The sequence below is a fragment of the Mauremys reevesii genome, linkage group 3, assembly GCF_016161935.1.
Source record: "Mauremys reevesii isolate NIE-2019 linkage group 3, ASM1616193v1, whole genome shotgun sequence".
Taxonomy (NCBI): Eukaryota; Metazoa; Chordata; order Testudines; family Geoemydidae; genus Mauremys; species Mauremys reevesii.
The window spans coordinates 99,948,654-99,969,315 of NC_052625.1; the positions used below are offsets into that span (position 1 = coordinate 99,948,654).

At 39.3% G+C, this 20,662-nt stretch overlaps 2 protein-coding genes across 7 annotated transcripts in view; both read right to left on the reverse strand.

The window, feature by feature from the left end:
- SASH1 (SAM and SH3 domain containing 1) overlaps positions 1 to 20,662 on the reverse strand; it is a 270,968-nt gene that overhangs the window by 127,890 nt on the left and 122,416 nt on the right. For 5 of the 6 annotated variants that reach the window (XM_039532949.1, XM_039532948.1, XM_039532952.1 and 2 more), the window contains one exon: positions 13,608 to 13,736. In XM_039532949.1, coding sequence (XP_039388883.1) covers positions 13,608 to 13,652 — 45 coding nt within the window. In that variant the 5' untranslated portion in view covers positions 13,653 to 13,736. Of the gene's footprint in view, positions 1 to 2,487; positions 2,573 to 13,607; positions 13,737 to 20,662 lie in introns of those variants that run through there. The other variant, XM_039532950.1, reaches the window with a different exon arrangement.
- SAMD5 (sterile alpha motif domain containing 5) overlaps positions 13,707 to 20,662 on the reverse strand; it is a 725,756-nt gene continuing 718,800 nt past the window's right edge. The window contains exon 3 of the mRNA XM_039532959.1: positions 13,707 to 13,736. The gene's annotated coding sequence lies outside the window, so the exon portion shown is untranslated. The remainder of the gene's footprint in view (positions 13,737 to 20,662) is intronic.

Sequence of the window (20,662 nt, forward strand, 5' to 3'; positions counted from 1 at the left end):
TACCCACTCTATGTGGGCAAGGCCGGGACCGTGGCTGGCAGGAGCCGGCAGATAGAAGCCCATACCTGCAGCGGGCTGAGCCCCGCACTGCCAGTCTGGGGTCCCAGCCGCCGGCCCCGCTCAGCCCACTGCCAGTCTGGGGTTCTGGCTGCTGGTCCCTTGCCAGCCGGGGTCCCAGCCGCAGGCCCCGCTCAGCCCGCTGCCGGCCTAGGTGAATGGAAGCCCAGGCCGGCAGCGGGCTGAACGGGCTGGTGGTGTAAGATCAGCATTTTAATTTAATTTTAAATGAAGCTTCTTAAACATTCTTAAAACCTTGTTTACTTTACATATGACAACAGTTTAGTTATATAATATATAGACTTATAGAGAGAGACCTAAAAAATGTTAAAATGTATTAAATTAAAGTGAATAAATGAAGACTCGGCACACCGCTTCTGAAAGGTTGCCGACCCTGATTTAAGACATTCTGTCTGCTTTCCCTGCTTCCTCTGGTATTGCTGCTAGCTGTTAAGTTAAAGGTGCTATTTCCCTTAGGTTAAAAAGGTGAGAAGTTGGGACTTGTCCTGTGTCATTCCATTAAGTGGCTTTTGTGTGTGTGAATAATACAAGTTTCTATGTGCTATGGGGTTTGCATTTTCATGGTTAAAATGCTACAAGCTTCCAATATCGCCTAAAGCATGGCCACTGAGGAATATATGTTCATTTGGAAAATGAATGACATGGACTATACCATCAAGTTTTTAAGTTTTAGTCACTGGACTGCCCTTCCCTCCCACTCCCCAGAAAATGAAGCTAATAACTTTCATGACATCCCTCAGGTGACAAGATCATATTAATAGGGAGGGGAAACAAAGAAGTCCAGCTGTGTGTATAAAGATTAATTACTAGGCCTCAGGTCTTCGCAAACTGCTGTGATCTCAGAGAAAATACTATATTCTTATCCTGAAGTCCACTAGAGGGTGAAAAAGGACTGATATTACAATAAAAAAGTAAAGTGGGTGTAAAAATATCTATAGATGAAGGATCTTCCATGGACAAATGCTAGCCTGCTAAACGCAGCTTTGTGTATCCATACACATATGCAATTATGTGTATAGAGTTTAAAAAATTGTAACAATCTTTCATACAGTTTATATCTTAAAAACAGGGCTCTCCAACAGTTGACACTAACTAAAAGGATCGCTCTTTGAAACATCCAGAAAGAGGTAGAGGTATATATAAGAGCAAAGATAATCATAAACTACACTTCAATGTCAGCAATATGACACCAACTTTCAGCAAATCTGCCTTAAATGAGCCATTTATCTGGGGAGTTAGAGGGAAACAGCCAATCCATCGTGAACTAACTTATCCAGAGAGCGGATTGAAATGTCCTTCCCTAGCCATGTTGCTTTTACTTTTTCAATAAAAGTAGAGAATAGGCCAATATTTAACAATTTTGCCTTCAGGTTTTCCTGAAGGATCAAAGATGGTCTAAATTCTTCTACTTCTGCCATGTCTATACTAGCCAGGAAAGGCAAACTTCATTCTCACCATTTAGCAAGAATTGTACGAGGTGCTACCACGTTTTTCCTACTCCATGTAGAGGGACATAAATGTGAAAGTTGTTTCCTATTGAACTTGTATGTACCTCACTCTTCCCTCATACACACAAACTATTAGCACAATGCATATCTCCTGGGAATTTACCATGAATCCTAAATTTTAGGTACTTTACACTCAAATAAAATGTTTTTGCTTCCCAGCCGTACTTGAGGTAGCCAACAAAAAAAAAGGAAGATTTTAGATTTATAAATACATAAAAGATAACCAATCCTAGGGGTCTGGGTAACCTGCCACTGCCTACAATAATGTGCGCCATATTATAAAAATTATACTACTACTAATAGCCCTTTATATTCAGGAAGCTTTTTACAGTTTCACAGAATTCTTCCTAGCTTTTAAATCAATAGTCACATACATAGTCAAGGAAAAAAGGCAAAATTTAAACATTTGCCATTCTAAGAAGCTAGTCTCAAGATCTGGATGCTTTAAGTATCTTGTTTCTGAACTTCAGGTCCTCCCAGGTTACTAAAACTGTCTTTGGTGAAATAGGAGTTGACCTTTCATTTACAAGCTGCCTGATAGCAAACTCTTGGATTAAAATTGCCTCTAACAGAGGCAGTTAATTCATAACTAGTTACCTAAAAGGCTGTGTTTCAGTGAACAGGACAGAGACCAGGTTCCATTATTGGCTCTGCCACTAATCTTTTTGCTACCTTGGGCAAGTCCCTTCACTTCTCCATTCCGGTATTTCCTCACCCTTTGTTTTGTCTATTCAAGCATGTCAGATCTTCGGGGGGCAAAGATGGTCCCTTCCTATATATTTGTTCAGTGCTGTAATGAGGCCTTTGCTTGCCCTCGCAACAAATCAGCCAGAGACCCCTTCTGAGTGCAATCACCAGTGCTTTTTGTTTTTAGTGTCAGCTCCCACCACCTTCTACTTACAGTCTGCTCCAAACCAGCAACCTGGGGGACAGCTAGCTTCTCCAGCCAGCAGGGATACACAGCCTCTGACTCCTCCCCTTCCTTTCTCACCCCCCACCCCTTCCTGCCTGCCTGCCTGATATAGCCCCCGGCTAATGAGGCCCACAGATGCTTCTCTTCTAGCAATTTGGTGTGGCCTACTCTGCCTGCCCCAATTAATGCTTCTTAATTGGAGCTGGGCTAACAGGGGTCTGGCTCAGGACCTCCTGACCAGCACCCCGTTATTACAAGTGCCTACTAGAAAGAGGCTCTGATCTTTGACTATGGCCTCTGGGCACTACAGTAATACAAATAATAAATAAGTAGTTATACTAAAGACTTCCCCCCTTGAGTCCTCTCAGGTGCTCAGATAGTAGACGGTGGGTGTGGTAAATACTTGGAATGAGAGAGTATTGTTGGGTAATGGTGCTTTTGACAGGTCCGAATATCCATCTTGGCTAATCCTATTTCCCCTTTAAAAAAAGAGCATATGAGGAAAATAAAATAAATCAAAGTGATGCCACATTAATTGGCTTTATATAATTGCTTTCCTGATTGATTATTCTTTAATTTTATTGTATTTTAAGTTACTGGGCAGCACCCTGAGCAACTCGGCTCAGGGGGCTTATAAAAATAAAAAGAATGATTATTATGCAGCAAACGTTGACACGTCTCCAGATTCCAGTCTTTCCACAGCCACCAGAACAGATTAAAAATGTGACTTTACTGTTCTGTTGCACTGTAGCAGGGACCACAAAACTATCTGTCACAAGACACAAGAGAAATCCTCCTCTTTTCTATTGACTGTATTGACGGGTTCTGTGATGGAGCCCAACCTTTTATGAATCCACTCCAGGTGCCTTTGGATTCCTCATTCTGCTCCCACACTTCTAGGAGATGAGGCCTTTCCCTTCAACATTCCTCAGCTCCTGTTGTGCTGGAACACTCAAAACAGCTGAAGAATTCTGGCAAACCCTCCAACAGCAGCCTACAAAAGACAGACTCGGAAAATGGGAGCATGAAGCTCCCAAGAACACACACACGCCTCACAGCTCACACACGCGTCCTTCTCCCCATCCTCTCTTTTTCCTTCCCCTTTGAACAGACTAGAGCTCAGTGAGGACAGTAGTGAGCTCATAGAAATCCAAAGAATCTGTAGTAATACTTTGTCTTAACCAACAAATGAATAACAGTCTGATAAGCAAACGTATTTAATACAAGTCACTTGCACAATATTTCTCCTCTTCAAAACTACTGAACTTATGATTCATATTCTATTATGACACTATGTCGTTCTAAAACAATGGTGGCTTCCCAGGATTCCTTTGATATTGGTCCAATATGAAGGGAAGATAGTAGTGTTAATGCAGATTGTGGTATTTCTTCTCTTTATTCATTTAAAATTATTTTAAAGAATGTACACAGCAAGCTTTGGTATTAAATTGGGGTAACCACAAACACTCCACCTATAGTGGCTTGTACGTCAAGAATGACTAGAGAATTAAATGTACACACTATCACCTGCCACTCAAAAGTCATAACCAAACTGATCCACTGACAAATACCAAATGTAGCTCAGCTGTCCTCTCTCTCTAACTCTGGCAGACAACTGTCATCGCAGAACCATAGTAACTTCATAGAGTAAATTTCTAAGTCCATCCCCTTCATCAGCACAGGTAATTCCCTAGAGTTATTCTGAAATGCTAATGTAGTCATACTCCAAATTCTATTCCTAGCTCTGATTCACTAGCCTTGGACAAGATAATTAACTCTTGTAGCCAAATTCTGTTCTTCATTACACCGGTTTAAATCCAGACTAACTCCTTTGTTTGTAACCTCGTTTCTCTGAATTTAAAATTGTGTAACTATTGTGCCTCAGTGTTGAAAACTGTGGCTACACTAGGGAGATTTCCATGGATACAGCTTCACCAGTAGTTGAAATCCAAGAGCAGATGAGGCCTTAATTTACCCATCTGTTCAAACAAACAAAAAAACCCAACACACACACACCAGGGACAATGGCACGTAAGTTACCAGACCTAAAGGGTGTGATGAAAATTAATGTTTGTAAAGTGCTTTGAAGATAGAAAATGCTGTACAAAGATTAAATAAAAATATTTTGATAGCTTTCTTGTAGGCTAGCAACTGAATGCTCTAATTACGTGGCCTTCAATCATTTTGGTATGGTTGATAATATGAAACATATGAACTTAATAAGGTGGACTTCCAATGCTCAAATTCTTTTTTGCCCCTCACTTACCTGATTTTGCAGTGGCTCTCACATGCTTACAGCTTTAAGCTAGCTTTTCTCTCAAGGGCTGCTGTGAAGCAGGACTGTATCAGCTCAGATACTATGGTGAGGGAGGGGACTCATGAGCACATACACAAGCAGAGACAGACAGACAGAGCTGACTGAAAGTTTTATCACTCAGAAAAAAGTTCTTCCACTTATTGTTTTCTTATCTCCTTAGTTTGTCTTGGACAAAGGTCCTCTAATTTGATTATTCTTCTCTTTGATTTCTTATTCCTGCTTTATCTAATTCTTTGGTTTAAACTCCTCATACAGACCTAAACCAACTGATTACAGTTGCTATCTCTTCAGGGAATTCTGCAACAACAGATATCAGACAGGTTTAAAGTGATTATTATTAAGCGTTTTAATGGGGGTCTCTCACATTCCAAGTGTTGCTGCTGCGATTTACCATTGGGAAAGAATTTATTCTAAATTAGCTTCTAATCCCCATCGATTTTGTCTGTCGTGACCGGCAATACTGGAAGTTCTATCAATTAATCCTTTTGCTAATGTGATAAAATTCAATCCTTTTGCAAAGTATTGCCAGTTCATATTCACATATATGTATATAATATATGTCATTAAAGTAAACTGGGTTATGGAATTAATAACCAGAAATTAAGAGGTAACTACCGGCCATAGAAATCTCACATTGCTTTGCTTCCTTATGTAAGATGCAAAACCTATTATAGTATAAATAATAGGGAGCAGGGGTCTTAGTTGATATTCATTCATTTTATTATCTTGGGGAATGCAGAGATTGCATGACAACTCTGGTTACTGATCAATCTCTCCAAACTAACTTCTATCTCCCTCAAATCACAAACTACCTTGTTTGATATGGAACTTTGTGTGTGTGCTTCAGAAGACATTGCCAAAAATAGAGGATTTACACAAAGCTGATAAAAGATCAAAGATCAAGAGATCAAAGAAATGTAACTGCAACATCAGTATCTATATCTCAAAGAAGAGAAGGGACAGAGGCAAAAAATGAACCAATCCCCTTGAGTTCACAGATGGAAGTCTTTCTCCCTCTGGGCAGCTTTATTGGGGGGACAAATCTGCTGGAGGGGGGAGGGGGAGGACACGCCAGAACATATCCAGATGTTCACAAATATTCACAATGTGGTTCTAATTTGCTTCAGAACACACTCTCGATTAGGATCCATACATTTCTTGGGTGACCCACAAGGCTGATACTGGTGCTACAGCTACAGATTTTTAATACCATCCTGGACTTTTATCTCAAACATCATCTTTATTATTCCTCAAGGCTCGCTAATTTATTCAAAAGCTCAGGAAAAACAGCAGCAAGTGCAGGGCTAGGCTGACTTTTTGAATCTCTATTGTAGGTCAGATTCAGCATATGTGGATACATTGACTGAAGTGTTTGAGCAACAATTCCTGGGGTGAAACATGGAGTCTGCTAGCAGAGTTGTATTTAACTTAAAAAAAAAAAAAAAAAACCCACATTGTTACAAAGGAAGGGAACAGCATGGAAGTGCTGGCGAGGGATTACATTTTTCTAGGAGATTCCATTCTTTGTTTTAGCACCTCCTTCATAGACCAGATTTTGATACTCTTCCTCTAGTCTAGCAGCACTCTGTTCAACTAAGATATCAGACTTTGGCCCAAACTGAATACAAAACCACTAAGAAATCTCAGACACTGAGCCATCAAATGTAAATTAAGTAAATACTGGCTGTTATTTTATTAGACCCTATTCTTCCATGTAGCCACTTTATAAATGCAACCACTGTATCTAGCAAGTCATTGGTACTAACCCATCTAGCAGTCTTTTCCTGAAGCGGGGGCTACCTACTCACAAGTGGTAGCTATCTGAAAAACATTGGTACATTGCACAGTGTTCTGAGATGCTGATGAATAACTCCACAGCATTCTGGAAGCTCTCTCTCTCTCTCTCTCTGTGTGTGGCGCCTGCTTACACTTGCTATCTTTCTCAGATTAGTGTCAATCGGATTGGCATTTTGGAATTCTTCTAATCATATGCAAATGAGAAATAAACACAGCTGCATACCACCAGAAGTGTGCTTGTTTAAGGTTTGGATGGTTATTTTAAAGAGATCTTCCTGTCTGCTTGCTTATTTTGTATTTATTTTGTTGTTCTTTTTTGTTTTTACAAAAGTGGCTTTATGCCCTGTAATGAAATTTACCTACCATTTTCACATTGGGTAACATAGCTTCCTTTTTTTTTTTTTTTTACTTTTTTGCAGGGGGGGGGGGGGGGATAGCTCAGTGGTTTGAGCATTGGCCTGCTAAACCCAGGGTTGTGAGTTCAATCCTTGAGGGGGCCACTTAGGGATCTGGGGCAAAAATTGGTCCTGCTAGTAAAGGCAGGGGGTTGGACTCAATGAGCTTTCAAGGTCCCTTCCAGTTCTAGGAGATTGGTATATCTCCAATTATTACCTTTCTACATTGAGAGAGGAAAAAACCACAGAAGGAATTGAAGTCACTCAACCAAAGTTTTTTCTCTATCAAGTCTTCAGGTTCTGATTAAATTAGATCACAGAGCTAATAAAAATCCAGTTTGCCAGTGCCAGCAGATACGCAGCCTTTCTAGGACCAAACAGCACAGTGAGAACAAATTCAATTTATTTTGGTTCAAAGTAAAAGTCCTCCTGAATTTAAATAAAAAACCAAGAAAATCACAAGATTGAAACTTGAAGACAAACAGGCCTACATATCTGGAGGGATTCTATTACCATAATATCTGATAAATGTGAGCTACCTATTTTATAAATACATATTAAATAAAACCGGGGGAAAGGGGGAAGATACTTGAGTAAAGTGGAGTTAAGACTGTAAGTATCTACCAGTCACTAAAGTGAACCATCTCTTTTGAGAATGTGGGGTTGTCAAAAAAAAAAAAAGGCGCAAATACTAGAAAGCCTGGAAATGCCAAACTGAGGTTACACTTAACCCCCCCCTCCCCAATATAAATGTATGGAACTGTGCAGTTAAGGTCCCTGAAATAACCATTACTCCATATCTGCCAACTTTCCAGCCTGTACAGCCATCTCATTTTGCCTGTAAAATAGACATCTTGTGCTTAAGGGGGTTTAATAGGATTCTAAGGTAGAATTTATCAGGTTCCCCCCGCCCACCCTTGGACTGGCTCAGCTCCAGCAGAGGTAGAAATGGTGGTGCTAGCATAGAGAAAGTGCAGGTGTTTTTACCACCCTTTTATCTCAGGCTCTGATTGAGCACGGTACTTAAATACACGCCTAGCTTTATTCCCATGCTTAAAGTCAGGCAAGTGCTTAATGTTGAATCAGGGCCCAAGAGCAGTCAGATGACAATGCTTGGCTCCCTGTCTCTACTACAGCTTCCATTGTTCCTCCTACTGGTGAAGAAAAACGCTCATGAATTTTACTAGTGTGGATAAAGCCTAAGGAGTTGTGTGCCTGAGGCTGCCAATATATTAAATCCACATTACATCCATCATATACAGGCACAAACCATTTTTAACTACTATGGAGAAAAGAAATTCTTTAGAAGTTCAGGTTTTCCACTACTTCTGCTTCATGTGTGTGTGTCTGACTAATGAGGCTTGTAAACTCTCCACAATTATGAAGGTTTTATCTGTGTGTTCTGTACAGTTAGTCTTCTGTTCTCTACATTTTTTTAAACAAACCCAAATGCTGTTTATATTTTGTGGAGCCCAGTGCAGGCAACAAGACAAAACAAAATAGTGAATCCTGTTCCAGTGAGACCGAGGCATCCCAACAGTACTAACCAAAGAAAAAAAGATAAAAACCACATGAAGATAATACTGAATTTGCAGAGCAGAGATTACCAGTTTTGTGGTAGGAAAACCATCAACTTTAGGAGACACTGAATTTAATGCATGTGAACAGCAGAAAGAAACAAAGTGCCTACCTGCATTATTCCCAGTTCTAACACGCACAGTTCCCTCAACACACATCAATTGTGGCCTACAACATGCATGGCTATGCTAATCTGGGTCTCTCTTGTGCAAAGACTAGCTCAATTAACCTCATCAACAACCGGTATGGTAGTTCTGTGATATGGCCAAACATTCACTAGAGAGTGGATGACCTCACTTCCCATGTGATCTAAATCCAGCTCTCCAGAGGTGAAAGGCTAATGAATTGACCTATTGGTGCCATCTTCCCCCACTTTTCCTTGCTGCACACAGAATCTGTGAACAAACAATTGGTTGCCCAGCACCTTTCAGAGCTATGCACATAGTCACAGTAGCATACAAAGATTACGTACCCTAAGTGTGCTGGTGGCGAGAAAAGGTTTTGTTTTTGTTTTGTGTTCATTTGCATTTTCTGACATTATACGTGTGTGTGTGTATATATAAATACTCACACTTTAAGAACATAAGGGATTAGGAGGGTGGATTTACAATGTATATATTAAAAGATAATGGTCTCTTCTTTCCATACGAAAATATTTATAAGATATTATTAAAAAGGAAAAACGAAAGTGGCATATCTCTGTTCCTTATTTATTGCTTCTCATTGACGTCCATCTTTAATTTGAGCACCTTACAAGTCCAAACATTTTTATCATTTGCCAGTAGCATAAGCACAAACTCAATCTGAATCTCAAGCTGTATTTTCTTTGCCTTAGGGATCATCAGCCACAATAGAGCTCCTGGAATCAGAACTTAGCTGGTGATTGTCAGTGATGGATGAGACAACACAATGCAGTATGCTCTTTCACAGCTATATCATTTCTGCGGTGCCCTGTTGATAGCACTACAAACGTGTTTATGTCAGGAAACTGAGTGGATACATCACAGGAAGCAGATATGAGCAGTAACAAGGTGCCATTTTCACAGAGTCACTTTTCTGGCCATAACTTCATTTTAACAGATGTCCAGTTGAATATTACCAGTGATCCATCCCTTTTAGGCTTGAAAAGCCACTATCTACTCTGACTGCAGTTCTCCCCAGCCAAGGAAACACATGGTGTGCAGGAACAGGCCAAATGTTTGCAATTTGAAAATTTACAAATGAAAATGTTTGCAAATGTGGGTAACTCCCTTGCTGTTCACAAACACTAATGCCCCCAAACCCAGCATATTCACCATTATAAAAACAAAGGCAAAAATCCAAATGAAAATACAGTTATTGTGCTTAGGGACCAACTAAAAAGTCTTGATAACATTACAGTTTGGAACCATAATCCTTGCTTACAGAACTCTGCTTTCCATCCATCTGCAGCCGCCATCCATCTGCTGCCACCACTCCGTTGATGCAAGATATACTGTTCTCCAGAACAATTTCACTGAGTGCGTTTTGTTTCAACCTGGAGCAGGACACCCAGACCAAAATGGACATGGTCTGATAGGCATGGTTGTAGAGCTGATTACAGAGCAAAATTTAGAACTAAGATATCAAAACTTTCTCCCCAGAAAATTAAAACTCTCAGTATCTAGGACAGCACCAGTAAAGAGTCCATCCTTTTGGATCTCTTCCCTTCTGGTGACTGGACTTCAAAGGACAATGACTTTCATCTGAACAAGTCACTAAGATATATATATATATATATATATATATATATATATATATATATATATATATATATATATATATATATATATAACTAACTAACAAAAACCTGTGCCAATCACTGCCATCTTCATTTACACTGCGACAGATTATCTGCATTTATAAAACACCCAGCACAGTGCGGTCCCAGTCCTGATAAGAGCCTTTGGGTGCTTCTGGAACATACATTATTAACAACTTACATTAAGATTGGCTTACACAGGTTATGACATGTGCAACCCCCTACTTAATAATAATACCTTTTGTAGTACAGAAGCAGGCTAAAACAGCCCCAAAAGAAAATTCAACAGCAAGCTGTGGTTAAAATCGCAGACAAAAATGAATGGGACAATATTTCTCCTATTTTCTGGGTGGTCCTCAAACCGCTATCATCTGCTCTTCAATTTAAATCAACTCCCAGTTAAAGCAGAGTTGTAGATAGTAATATTAATCTATTAAATCAACAACGTATTACTGACGACAGGTCCATCACCTGCTCCTCTTGTACCTTCCAAGTAAAGTTTGCAATAACAAAATTTTTGCTGCTGTCAGCACTGCTGGGACAACATAGCTGTGGAAGAGTGCATCATCAACAGAAGGGCTAGCTGATGTCCCAAACACTTTATCATTATTCTGAGAATGGATGTAACAACATTAATTTGATTTTCAACCACAAGGCTCTCTCTACCTAGCTCGTAGGGCTGGCAATTCAAAAAAAAATTATCTTTTTTATTTAGAAACTGAGCACATTTGATGCAGAAGCCACTGAAAAATATACGCCAAGATGCCATTTTCACACAGCCACTTTTCAGACTAACTTCCCTTTGAAAGCAGTAGCCAGTGAAATCGCTCACAGATCTGACTTGCATTAGCTCATATCTTTTTAACCCACCACAAAGTTCTGCATCTTTGATGTGAGCTAATTAAGCTCATATGGCTTTCCCCGCACTGCGTTCTGGAGCTCTGGAATGAAGAGAGCCAAATTAGGCCCATCTGTCTAAATGGAAGGGAGTTCTCTCCAGTTGTAACGCATGCTTCGTTACCCAGCACAGAAGTTGCCTTCCAAAATTCCTGAGCGCCAGGAAGGAGATTTTATAACTGCCAAAGCTTATCTGGAATAGTAACTATATGCAGTTTGGAAGACAGCATGGTATCTCGGGATTAGATTGAACTGTTCCAGTCACTTATTCATGCAGAAGGCTCAGCTGTCTGCACACTGTGGAATGTTCCATACGGAGCCCCCCTGCAATAGAGTTGCATCAAATCTTAAACATTCAAAACTACAGCATGAAAGCTTTTTCTTCACAGTGTTTAATTTGTTACACTGTGGTAATCCTGCTAAAAATGAAATATTGTTTCCATTAAAAAAAATAAATCAAGAGGGATTAACTAATTTTCAATTGAGCACAGGAGATTATTTTCTTACGGCCTGATTCTGAAGCTCTTCCATTTGCACAACTCTCACAGAGGTCAATGAGAGTTTTTTATGTCCAGGGCTGCTGGACTCAAAGAAAGAAAGCAGCCATGTGGTCCATCTCATAAACCACAACTGCTGCAGCAATAGAAAGTCACTAATTGCTCCCAGAGTCACTTGGCTGTGTATGCTATGGATCAGGTGGGGGGGGGGGAGGCGAGTAACGGAAAGATGGGAGTATTCTGCTTCTCTGTGCTATTAAAACAGTAAATACATGAAACCAAAAGTCTACAAACCAAATTCAGGAGGCTCACAAGCCTCCTCTGCATATTACACCTTTCACAATATTGGACGTATCTGAAGGGGTGAACGGAGGAGGAGAAGTGCTTGCAGTGAAAGTACAGGAGTGAGAGTCAAGTGACCGAGTCTATTCTTGGCTTTGCCACAGACTTGTGAATCAATAGGCAAGTCATCTGTGCCTCAGTTTACCTGTATAAACTAGGGATGCTCCACCTCATAGTTGTTTTGTCTGAAAGGCCCTTTGAGATCTCTGGGTAGATGGCACTATAGAGGTGTAAAGTATTAATGTGACAGCATATACTCCTATGTCTTTGATATCTACTATAACATGTCACAGCTCTTATGAACTAACAGTGATGGCCTTCACTGTTCATGGCATGTAAGCTCTGTGTCTTTGCTAACTACTTTGGTTTATTGGTTCCTACATTTAGTACTCAAACATTATCATCATGACTAAATTTAAAAAGCCAAGGTCCAAGGTTAGGAAATATTACTGAATAATCCCAACATTCTGTGAAATTTTAAGACCTGAACATGTTTCTATACATTACAAGGATTCTTACTGATACTCTGAAAACCAATAAAAAATTTTATAATGAAAGAAGTATTGTAAGTAATATTTAGTGTACATTCTACATAGATATTTGTTCAGCAATCAGGCTAACTAATGTAAACAAAAGAAAAAAAGAGTATCAGAGGGGTAGTCGTGTTAGTCTGGATCTGTAAAAGTAGCAAAGAGTCCTGTGGCACCTTATAGACTAACAGACGTATTGGAGCATGAGCTTTCCGACGAAAGTATGCATCCGACGAAGTGGGTATTCACTCACGAAAGCTCATGCTCCAATACGTTTGTTAGTCTATAAGGTGCCACAGGACTCTTTGCTGCTTTTAAAAGAAAAGAGGAAACAATTAGCAATTGCCAAACAATGAAAGAATCTCACTTAAGATTTTAGAACGGGCTCTTTTGAAAAAAAGATTTTCTTTACAAAAAAAAAAAAAAGACTGACAACTGTGATCCATGCCTACATCCGTTTCAGCTAGTGTGGAACTATATGCTTCTGAGGAGGCAGTCTAACTTCTCTGGGATGCTAGTGTATCCTCATGCAGGATCAGTATCTGTGTACAGACTGCTTCAGTTTGGGAGACCTGAATAAAAGACAAACATTTTACAGTTGTATGGAGCTACGTTTTAAAATTATATAATATGGGGTTTGTGAACAAAGGTATATTTCCTAATAACCATATTGGAAACATCCTTGAGCAAATAAATAACTAATTTCTCTCATATTGAAGCAAACATTTTCTTCCATCTCAGTCAACTTCTGTAAGGAAATTTGTGTAAGCAAAAAGATACAATAAGCTAACACAATCTGCAACCTAATGAATCACATCAGTAGACCAACCTCAGTATTTCCCACAAAAATAATTAAGACCATCAGCTTGGAAGTGTTATTCTGTGGGCTATTTCCCTGAGCTGGAATGCTGAGTATTCCATCCGTAGTGTATGCAAGAAAGGCCTAAGATGGAAAGTTGTAGCTTCTCCACTTACCATATCAAAGTCTTGAGAAACCCGCCGTTTGCGCAGCTCCTCCATCCTCTCACACACATCAGTAAAACAGGTGTTATAGTAATCTGCGTACTGCTGTGCCAGGTCATCGATGTTACCCAGTGACCCGTCCTAGGGAGAAGAGACAATGAAATAAAACAAAAGTTTAATCAAAGTTAAAAAAACTCAGATTTTAAAAGTAACCATGGTGATTACACATGAAATGGAATTATCAGGCCATCTTATTAATGTAAAATTTACTGAAATTGTCATTGCCCAGGGCTGTGGCTTGCTTCTTTAGAGTGAGTGTTTTCTATTATATTACTGATGGGGAACTGACGAAAGCTGATGTCATGGCAGCTAAGGGGCATCCCTATGGCATCACATTCGTGCCAGAAGTCCCCTTTCATGGATTCCCAATCCCCTTTGTTGGAATAGCCCATATCCAGCAGGGATTTCCTTACAGTTCCTTTCCTGGGCAATGGGGGTTGCTGCACCTTCTCCGAAGGCCACTCCTGCTCCCCCTGCAGGGTGGCAACCAGAAAAGCAGCTGGTGACCACAGGGAGTAGGTGTTCACGTACTGCGAGGAGGGGGCCATGCAAGTGTCTAGGTACATACAGACGACAGCAACATATGGCAGGGAAATAATGAGGCCCAAGAAACTACCCTCAGTCTGTTCCTTGCTGCACTAGGCACTCCAACACACATCCAAGCTCACTTGGGTGTCCTAGGCACTCAGCCATTCATCCCACCACCAGCCTTCAGCCCAACCCAGCTGTCCCACTTCCTTCCCGCAAATAATAGTATATGCAGTGGAGTGGCTCTGTTGTCTCTGACAATAGTAAACAACACTTCTTCAAACATCATACTCTTCACTTACAAGCACAATGAGCAGGACTGCAAATTGTCACGGTAGAACCATCATGTTTCTGCCATAAGGACACTACTAGTTGACCATTCTATCAGAATTTGTGTGTAAGAAAGGGACAAAGAGCACAGCCAACACGCCCATTCTCCTTAAAACATTTTTTAACTTCTGCTATGAAAATCAATAAAGCTGGAAATACCAATCTAGTGTTAATCCACAAGAGATTTCAGAGAGGAGTCCTGCTGCCTCGCTCTGACACAATTTCATCAATACTACATCTCTAGGGTGAGATTAAATTAAAATTCTAAATTATCAGAGATTGGAGTTTTTCATAGCCACAAAGCATCAGTTTATTATAAAAATGATAATTGCTTTTCTTTATGATGTGAAAAACATATTTGGAAAATATGAAAGACTAGAAAAACAGCAAAGTTCCTCTCAGGGGTAAAAACAGAAGGAAGAACTATGTTTTATGTGATACTAAAATACAGGGTCTAATATTGTGTGGGAGTACAGAATTTGTTAAGAGTACAGAGCATTTTACTGGTGTCTTAATTGATAAGCATAAGAATTCAGGTTGAAAATCTGGAGTCAATAATATTAATAGATTAATACATACACCTAACATTAATATAAGTTGTTTTACAGAAAGTGGATCTAAAATTTCTTTACTAAAGTAAAAGTATTACTCTGAGTTCTGAAGGGCAACATTTGCAATTAAATCAGGTGCCCTAATCGATATTTAAGCAACTAATACCAGCCCAATATCCAGAGATGCTGATTTGGGTGCCTAACTTTAGCCATCCAACTTTGCTCAAAGTCACAAAGAGAAGCCAGTATCAGAAGTAGAAACAGAATATAGGTCTCTTGATTCCTAAATGTCCTATCCACTAACCAAGACTGTCATTCCAATTGGACAGGTTAGCAAGGTTCCTCTAGGTTAGTTATTTGCCCATTAAAGCCGAGATAGAATATTAATATATGCCTTTAAAAACCAACAACATAGAGGTTTGGAACTAGGCTACATTGTTGAAATGAAATATAGAACCCATTTCAAACTCAAAACATGTTTGTATCATGAATGTAAAGGGGAGGAAAACCAAGCAGTTGTTTTGTAGCAATGAACATAAAACTGACATAGAATAAATACAGTATGCTACATGCATTGGTTTATAAGCTAGGATAGGTGTAATTTTATCTGTTTTTGTACTATAGTAACGTGTATTATTGCACAGATCCTTACAAATGGAACATGATTTTGAATTTTGTGAATATTCTTTGTGCATGCAGGAGGAGCAGAAGAGAATACTTTTCATGTTCTGAATTGATTGACTGTAAATCTGTTTTTATTATCTCAATGTAATTTTGCTGTCTGAGTTCTATTAAAGTGTCTCCATTGCACTTTCCATACTTCTAAAATGTTTATTATTTAGGTAAAAATGTCTACATAGTTCTTAAATATTTGTACTGTGACTTTTATATATTTTAAGAACATTTGTTTCTTGACTGTTTGGATACAAAAATTATCAAGAAACAATCTTTTAAAATAATTATATAAAAAAGTAGCAATGCAGATGTTTAAACAACAGAGAAAGCAAGATTATAGCAAGAAGGCCTACATTCATGAGCCACATCTTGCTATAACCACAGAAATTTAAAGACCCATTTAGCTGTCCAGTCCATCTTCTTGCCCAGGAAGAAAAGGCAGGACCTTATATTTTGAGATCAGATTATCCAGGTGGTCAATGCACACAGTCTAATTTCACTCCAAGTGAAAAAATATCATACCTAGGATTCTAAAACACAGGATCTACTTACACTAGTACTTTTCCACATGCTAAACTCTGAACAGTTTCCCTGAAAGTTTTGTAATTTTCATGTTAAAATAAACCAGGGATAGGCAACCTATGGCATGGCTGCCGAAGGCGGCACGCGAGCTGGTTTTCAGTGGCACTCGCATTGCCCAGGTCCTGGCCACCAGTCCGGGGGGCTCTACATTTTAATTTAATTTTAAATGAAGCTTCTTAAACATTTTAAAAACCTTATTTACTTTACATACAACAATTGTTTAGTTATATATTATAGACTTATAGAAAGAGACCTTCTAAAAATGTTAAAATGTATTACCGGCACGCGAAACCTTAAATTAGAGTGAATAAATGAAGACTTGGCACAGCACTTCTGAAAGGTTGCCGACCCCTGCAATAAACTCAAAGTAGTGTACACAACCAACAAAATCTCCTATATGCCACTTGTTGAAGCAGTCACATCAGCACTTGGAATAACTCTGTATAACTCCCATCCACCATACTCCTCAACCTGCCAAGGCCCAAACATGGGACTTTCTGCGATAAAAGACAAAAATTATTCATGCAGGAAAAGTTAAATGCTGAGAGATTCACTCCCTTAGCATCAGTAACTTTCTATAATCTTAGTTTCAGGATTCTTTATTTCTGGTGAATAATTTTCAACAACAGAAGTAAGGGGACACCACATTTGTATGGAATATAGGTAACTGATTAAAATGAGAGGATGCCAGCCATACCCATCCTCTTCTGGAGCAGCAGCCATGCTGACTGGCTAACAGTTAGACTGCACAAGCATGCACTGGAAGGTTTTTCTTCCAGTTGTTTCATACAATTAGTCACTTTGGAACAAGTTGTATGAGAAAACTCTAGCCTCCACCTGTGCTGCAAGCTCAATACACATGCTTGTGTAACCAGATATTCCTTTCAGCATTGTCAGATCCCTGATTGAGTCTACTAGTGTGATCCCACGCACACAAACACAAAGAGCCACCCTTTGTAGGTTCAGGCATGCAATTATGGTTGCTAGTTCCACACTGCAGGGTAGTAAATGGAAACCTAACAGAACCACAGGCAAAACAGATTTGCCTGTTTACTCGTCACATGCATGTTGCATTCTTGCTGATAGTTTACACTAGTTTCAAATGGGGAAAGGGCAATTTGAAAGCTGATTTTTTCTGTGGAAGGATTAACCATTTATCAGCTCTGAATGTTACAGGTAAACTCTAGCCTGGAGTTTCTTGTCTTGTACAACTGGTTTCTATTCATTTCCTGGTGCGCTTGGAGTACCTAAGACTTGAGGGGCAAGCTGAAAACAATTACGCAGATGAACAAGGAGGAGGAATTACTTTGTAAAACTAAAATTTACAATATCATGTTTCTCTCTAATCAGAATCTTAGATCTATCCAAACTATGTGTATTTAACAGACACAAAGTTATAAAGTAGAGAAGTGATTTTTTTTAAATCAGTGAAGCTGAAATTGCCAAATGTACTAAATCCAAATGTAATACTTGAAAGTTTGCTTAGCTATAAAAAGGAATATGGCTTTAACACAAGCTAAATTACAATTAAACAAGCTATATGGAACAAGCTTACTCTAGAACTCCACCCATACAACTTCCCAGGAGAAGTTCATGCAGTATTACCAGCACAAGATTTTTATTTAGATAGCACCAATGTACACTAATGGTCCTGTACAACAGGTGAAGCATGCCAAACAAAGAATTACAAGTGTTCATTATACACTTCCTGGAATAGAAGGGCAGAAGAAGCTTTTTTAAAGGAAGCAGGGCATGTTGTCTTATATTAATAAAGTTGGTTTCAAGCTTGGAGGTCTGTGGCTATGTCTTCACTGAAGAGTTAACTCATCTATCCTTGAGTTAACTCCTCCCAAGTTAGCCTACCAAGGGTGAGAGTGGCCACTGAGAAATGACACTCAAGCAGCACAGAGTGACTGCATTAGCAGTGGATGAGTTAGGCCAAAGCTTTGATTTAGCACCAGGGGCGGCTCTAGGGATTTTGCTTCCCCCAAGCACGGCAGGCAGGCTGCCTCCGGCGGTTTGCCTGCGGAGGGTCTGCTGGTCCCGCAGTTTGCCTGCGGGAGGTCCGCCGAAGCCGTGGGACCAGCGGACCCTCCGCAGGCAAGCTGCCAGAGGCAGCCTGCCTGCCACCCTCGCAGCACCAGCAGAGCGCCCCCCACGGCTTGCCACCCCAGGCACGTGCTTGGCGTGCTGGGGCCTGGAGCTGCCCCTGTTTAGCACATAATCCTGATGTGCCAGCTAATTTGAGTTAAAAGCAACACTACATTCGAGTTCAGGTTTGTGGGTGTGGACAGGACTTGGGTTTGAACAACATAGGAAGTATAATGTGAGTTAACTCTGCAATGAAGACGACAAGCCCTGTGTGAAAGGCAGCATGAAGTTGAAAGTGGATGGAGGAAACAAAGCCAGCTCTTAGAAGAGAAGCATTGGTAGATTACAGAGCCTGGGAAAGGTGTTGGAACATTATAGCTCTGGAACAACTCCCATTGACTTAACAGACCTGGAGATTGCTGACTTTTTCAGTAGCATAGGACACCATGGCCAGACATGGGGAGAGAGCTCTGCTCATGTAATCTCAAATTCAGAGAGATTATACCCTCCACATTCATGCACTTAAATTCCAGAGCGTTTCCAGGAACTTGGGAAGGAAGATGTTCATCAAATAATTTTTATCCAACACTGGAGTATTTATTTTACTATTTTTGGGTTGGGGCAGCTGGAGAGTATCTCTGTTGTATAAGAAGAAACACAGCTGTATAAATCAATACAGGCCAAAGACAGCAAACATTTCACACTCAGCAGCTTCCACTCATGTTACAGGTTACACAAATATTAACAAAATTCTGCAAAGGATTATACATTTGTTTTATGTTGGTTCAAGTTTTTTTCCATGGATGTAAGTTAAAGACATACAATTAGCTCTACTGCACACCTTGATTTTTTAAGTGCTATTAAAAATCATGATGAAAATGGAGAGAGAAAATGCCTTTTTCAAAGTCATTGTTACTATTGATAGTATCCATTTTAGGCATCACCAAATCATAGGTAGTACTAACCAGAAGATAACCTGTTTGAGCTCCTCTATGTTGCTTGGCTACTCAGTACATTATACCCACTAACTTTTCAACTTAACTATGCCATATAATAATAATTATATGCTTTGCATTTGTATTGTGTCTTCCTTCCAAAGTGCTTTATAAATATTAAAATAAAGACTCACCACTCAGCCTGTCAGATAGGTGACTTCTAGTCACCATTTTCCAGATGAAAAAGCCAAGGAAATTGTCCAAGACAAGATTTTTTTTAAACTCCTACTGTTAACAGCATGATTATAAATCACTACATTTAAAGGATATTTAAAACCAAATTTATTTTTTGTTAAAGCAAGCACGCTGTTTATCCTTTTTATTGTATTCAGCTAGGACAGTGAATCTACTCTGGTCAGTTTTACCTTTGATCACAGTTGTTTTCATTTTCTGACTTTTAGGTACTTCCACTAGGCTGTTGGTTTCAGTTTCCAACGCGTCAGTGGAATGCTTAAAATTTAAAAGAAGTCATAGAAATAAACATCTTGAAAGCATTTTTCATATTAATGTGCGTAGCCCTCTTTTCCTTCTACACAAACTTATATTTTGGGCCTGATCTACAGCACTACTAACTGCCTAAACCATTTCTGAAAAGCCACTTTCATTTATTTAGTGGGCACCAAATAGCATGAAGATAGGTAATATTGAAAAAAAAGCACATGTATTTTACATTTACTATATATTGCAAAGGACCTTCATCTTATTACAAATACGCTCTATACTTGAAATATGTAGGTCCTACATTTAAAATACCACAGGTGATTACAACAAAAAGATAGAACTTTCAAAACAGCATTGTTTAAAATATATAAATTCTCCAGTAGCCCACTGAAATTTCTTGGGCTAAATTACCATCACTAGCATTTTAATAACAAAACAGAACCACGCACCCAATGAACTCTAGCTTTTATGTTCCAAACTAGATAGATAACTGAATCCCTACCACAAAAAATGATTAGCACCAATATTGCTACTATTGTCATGCAAACTGCCATGTTCCAGCTATATAATCCTATTACCACATATTCTTCCCAAGGGAAGAAATTAATATGAAGCATGACAACAGATTGATTGATATTTTCCCCCAAAGTACTTTGCTCAATTCTCAGGTAAAAAGGTTATAAAATATTCTTCATAAACAAATTCTACCTGAGACCATTGCTGGTTGTTATGCAGAAGAGTAAATCCAATAGTCTTAAGGGGCAGAAACTAAAATGAACATTTAATTAAAAAAATATTTCTTGAAAACAGCAGT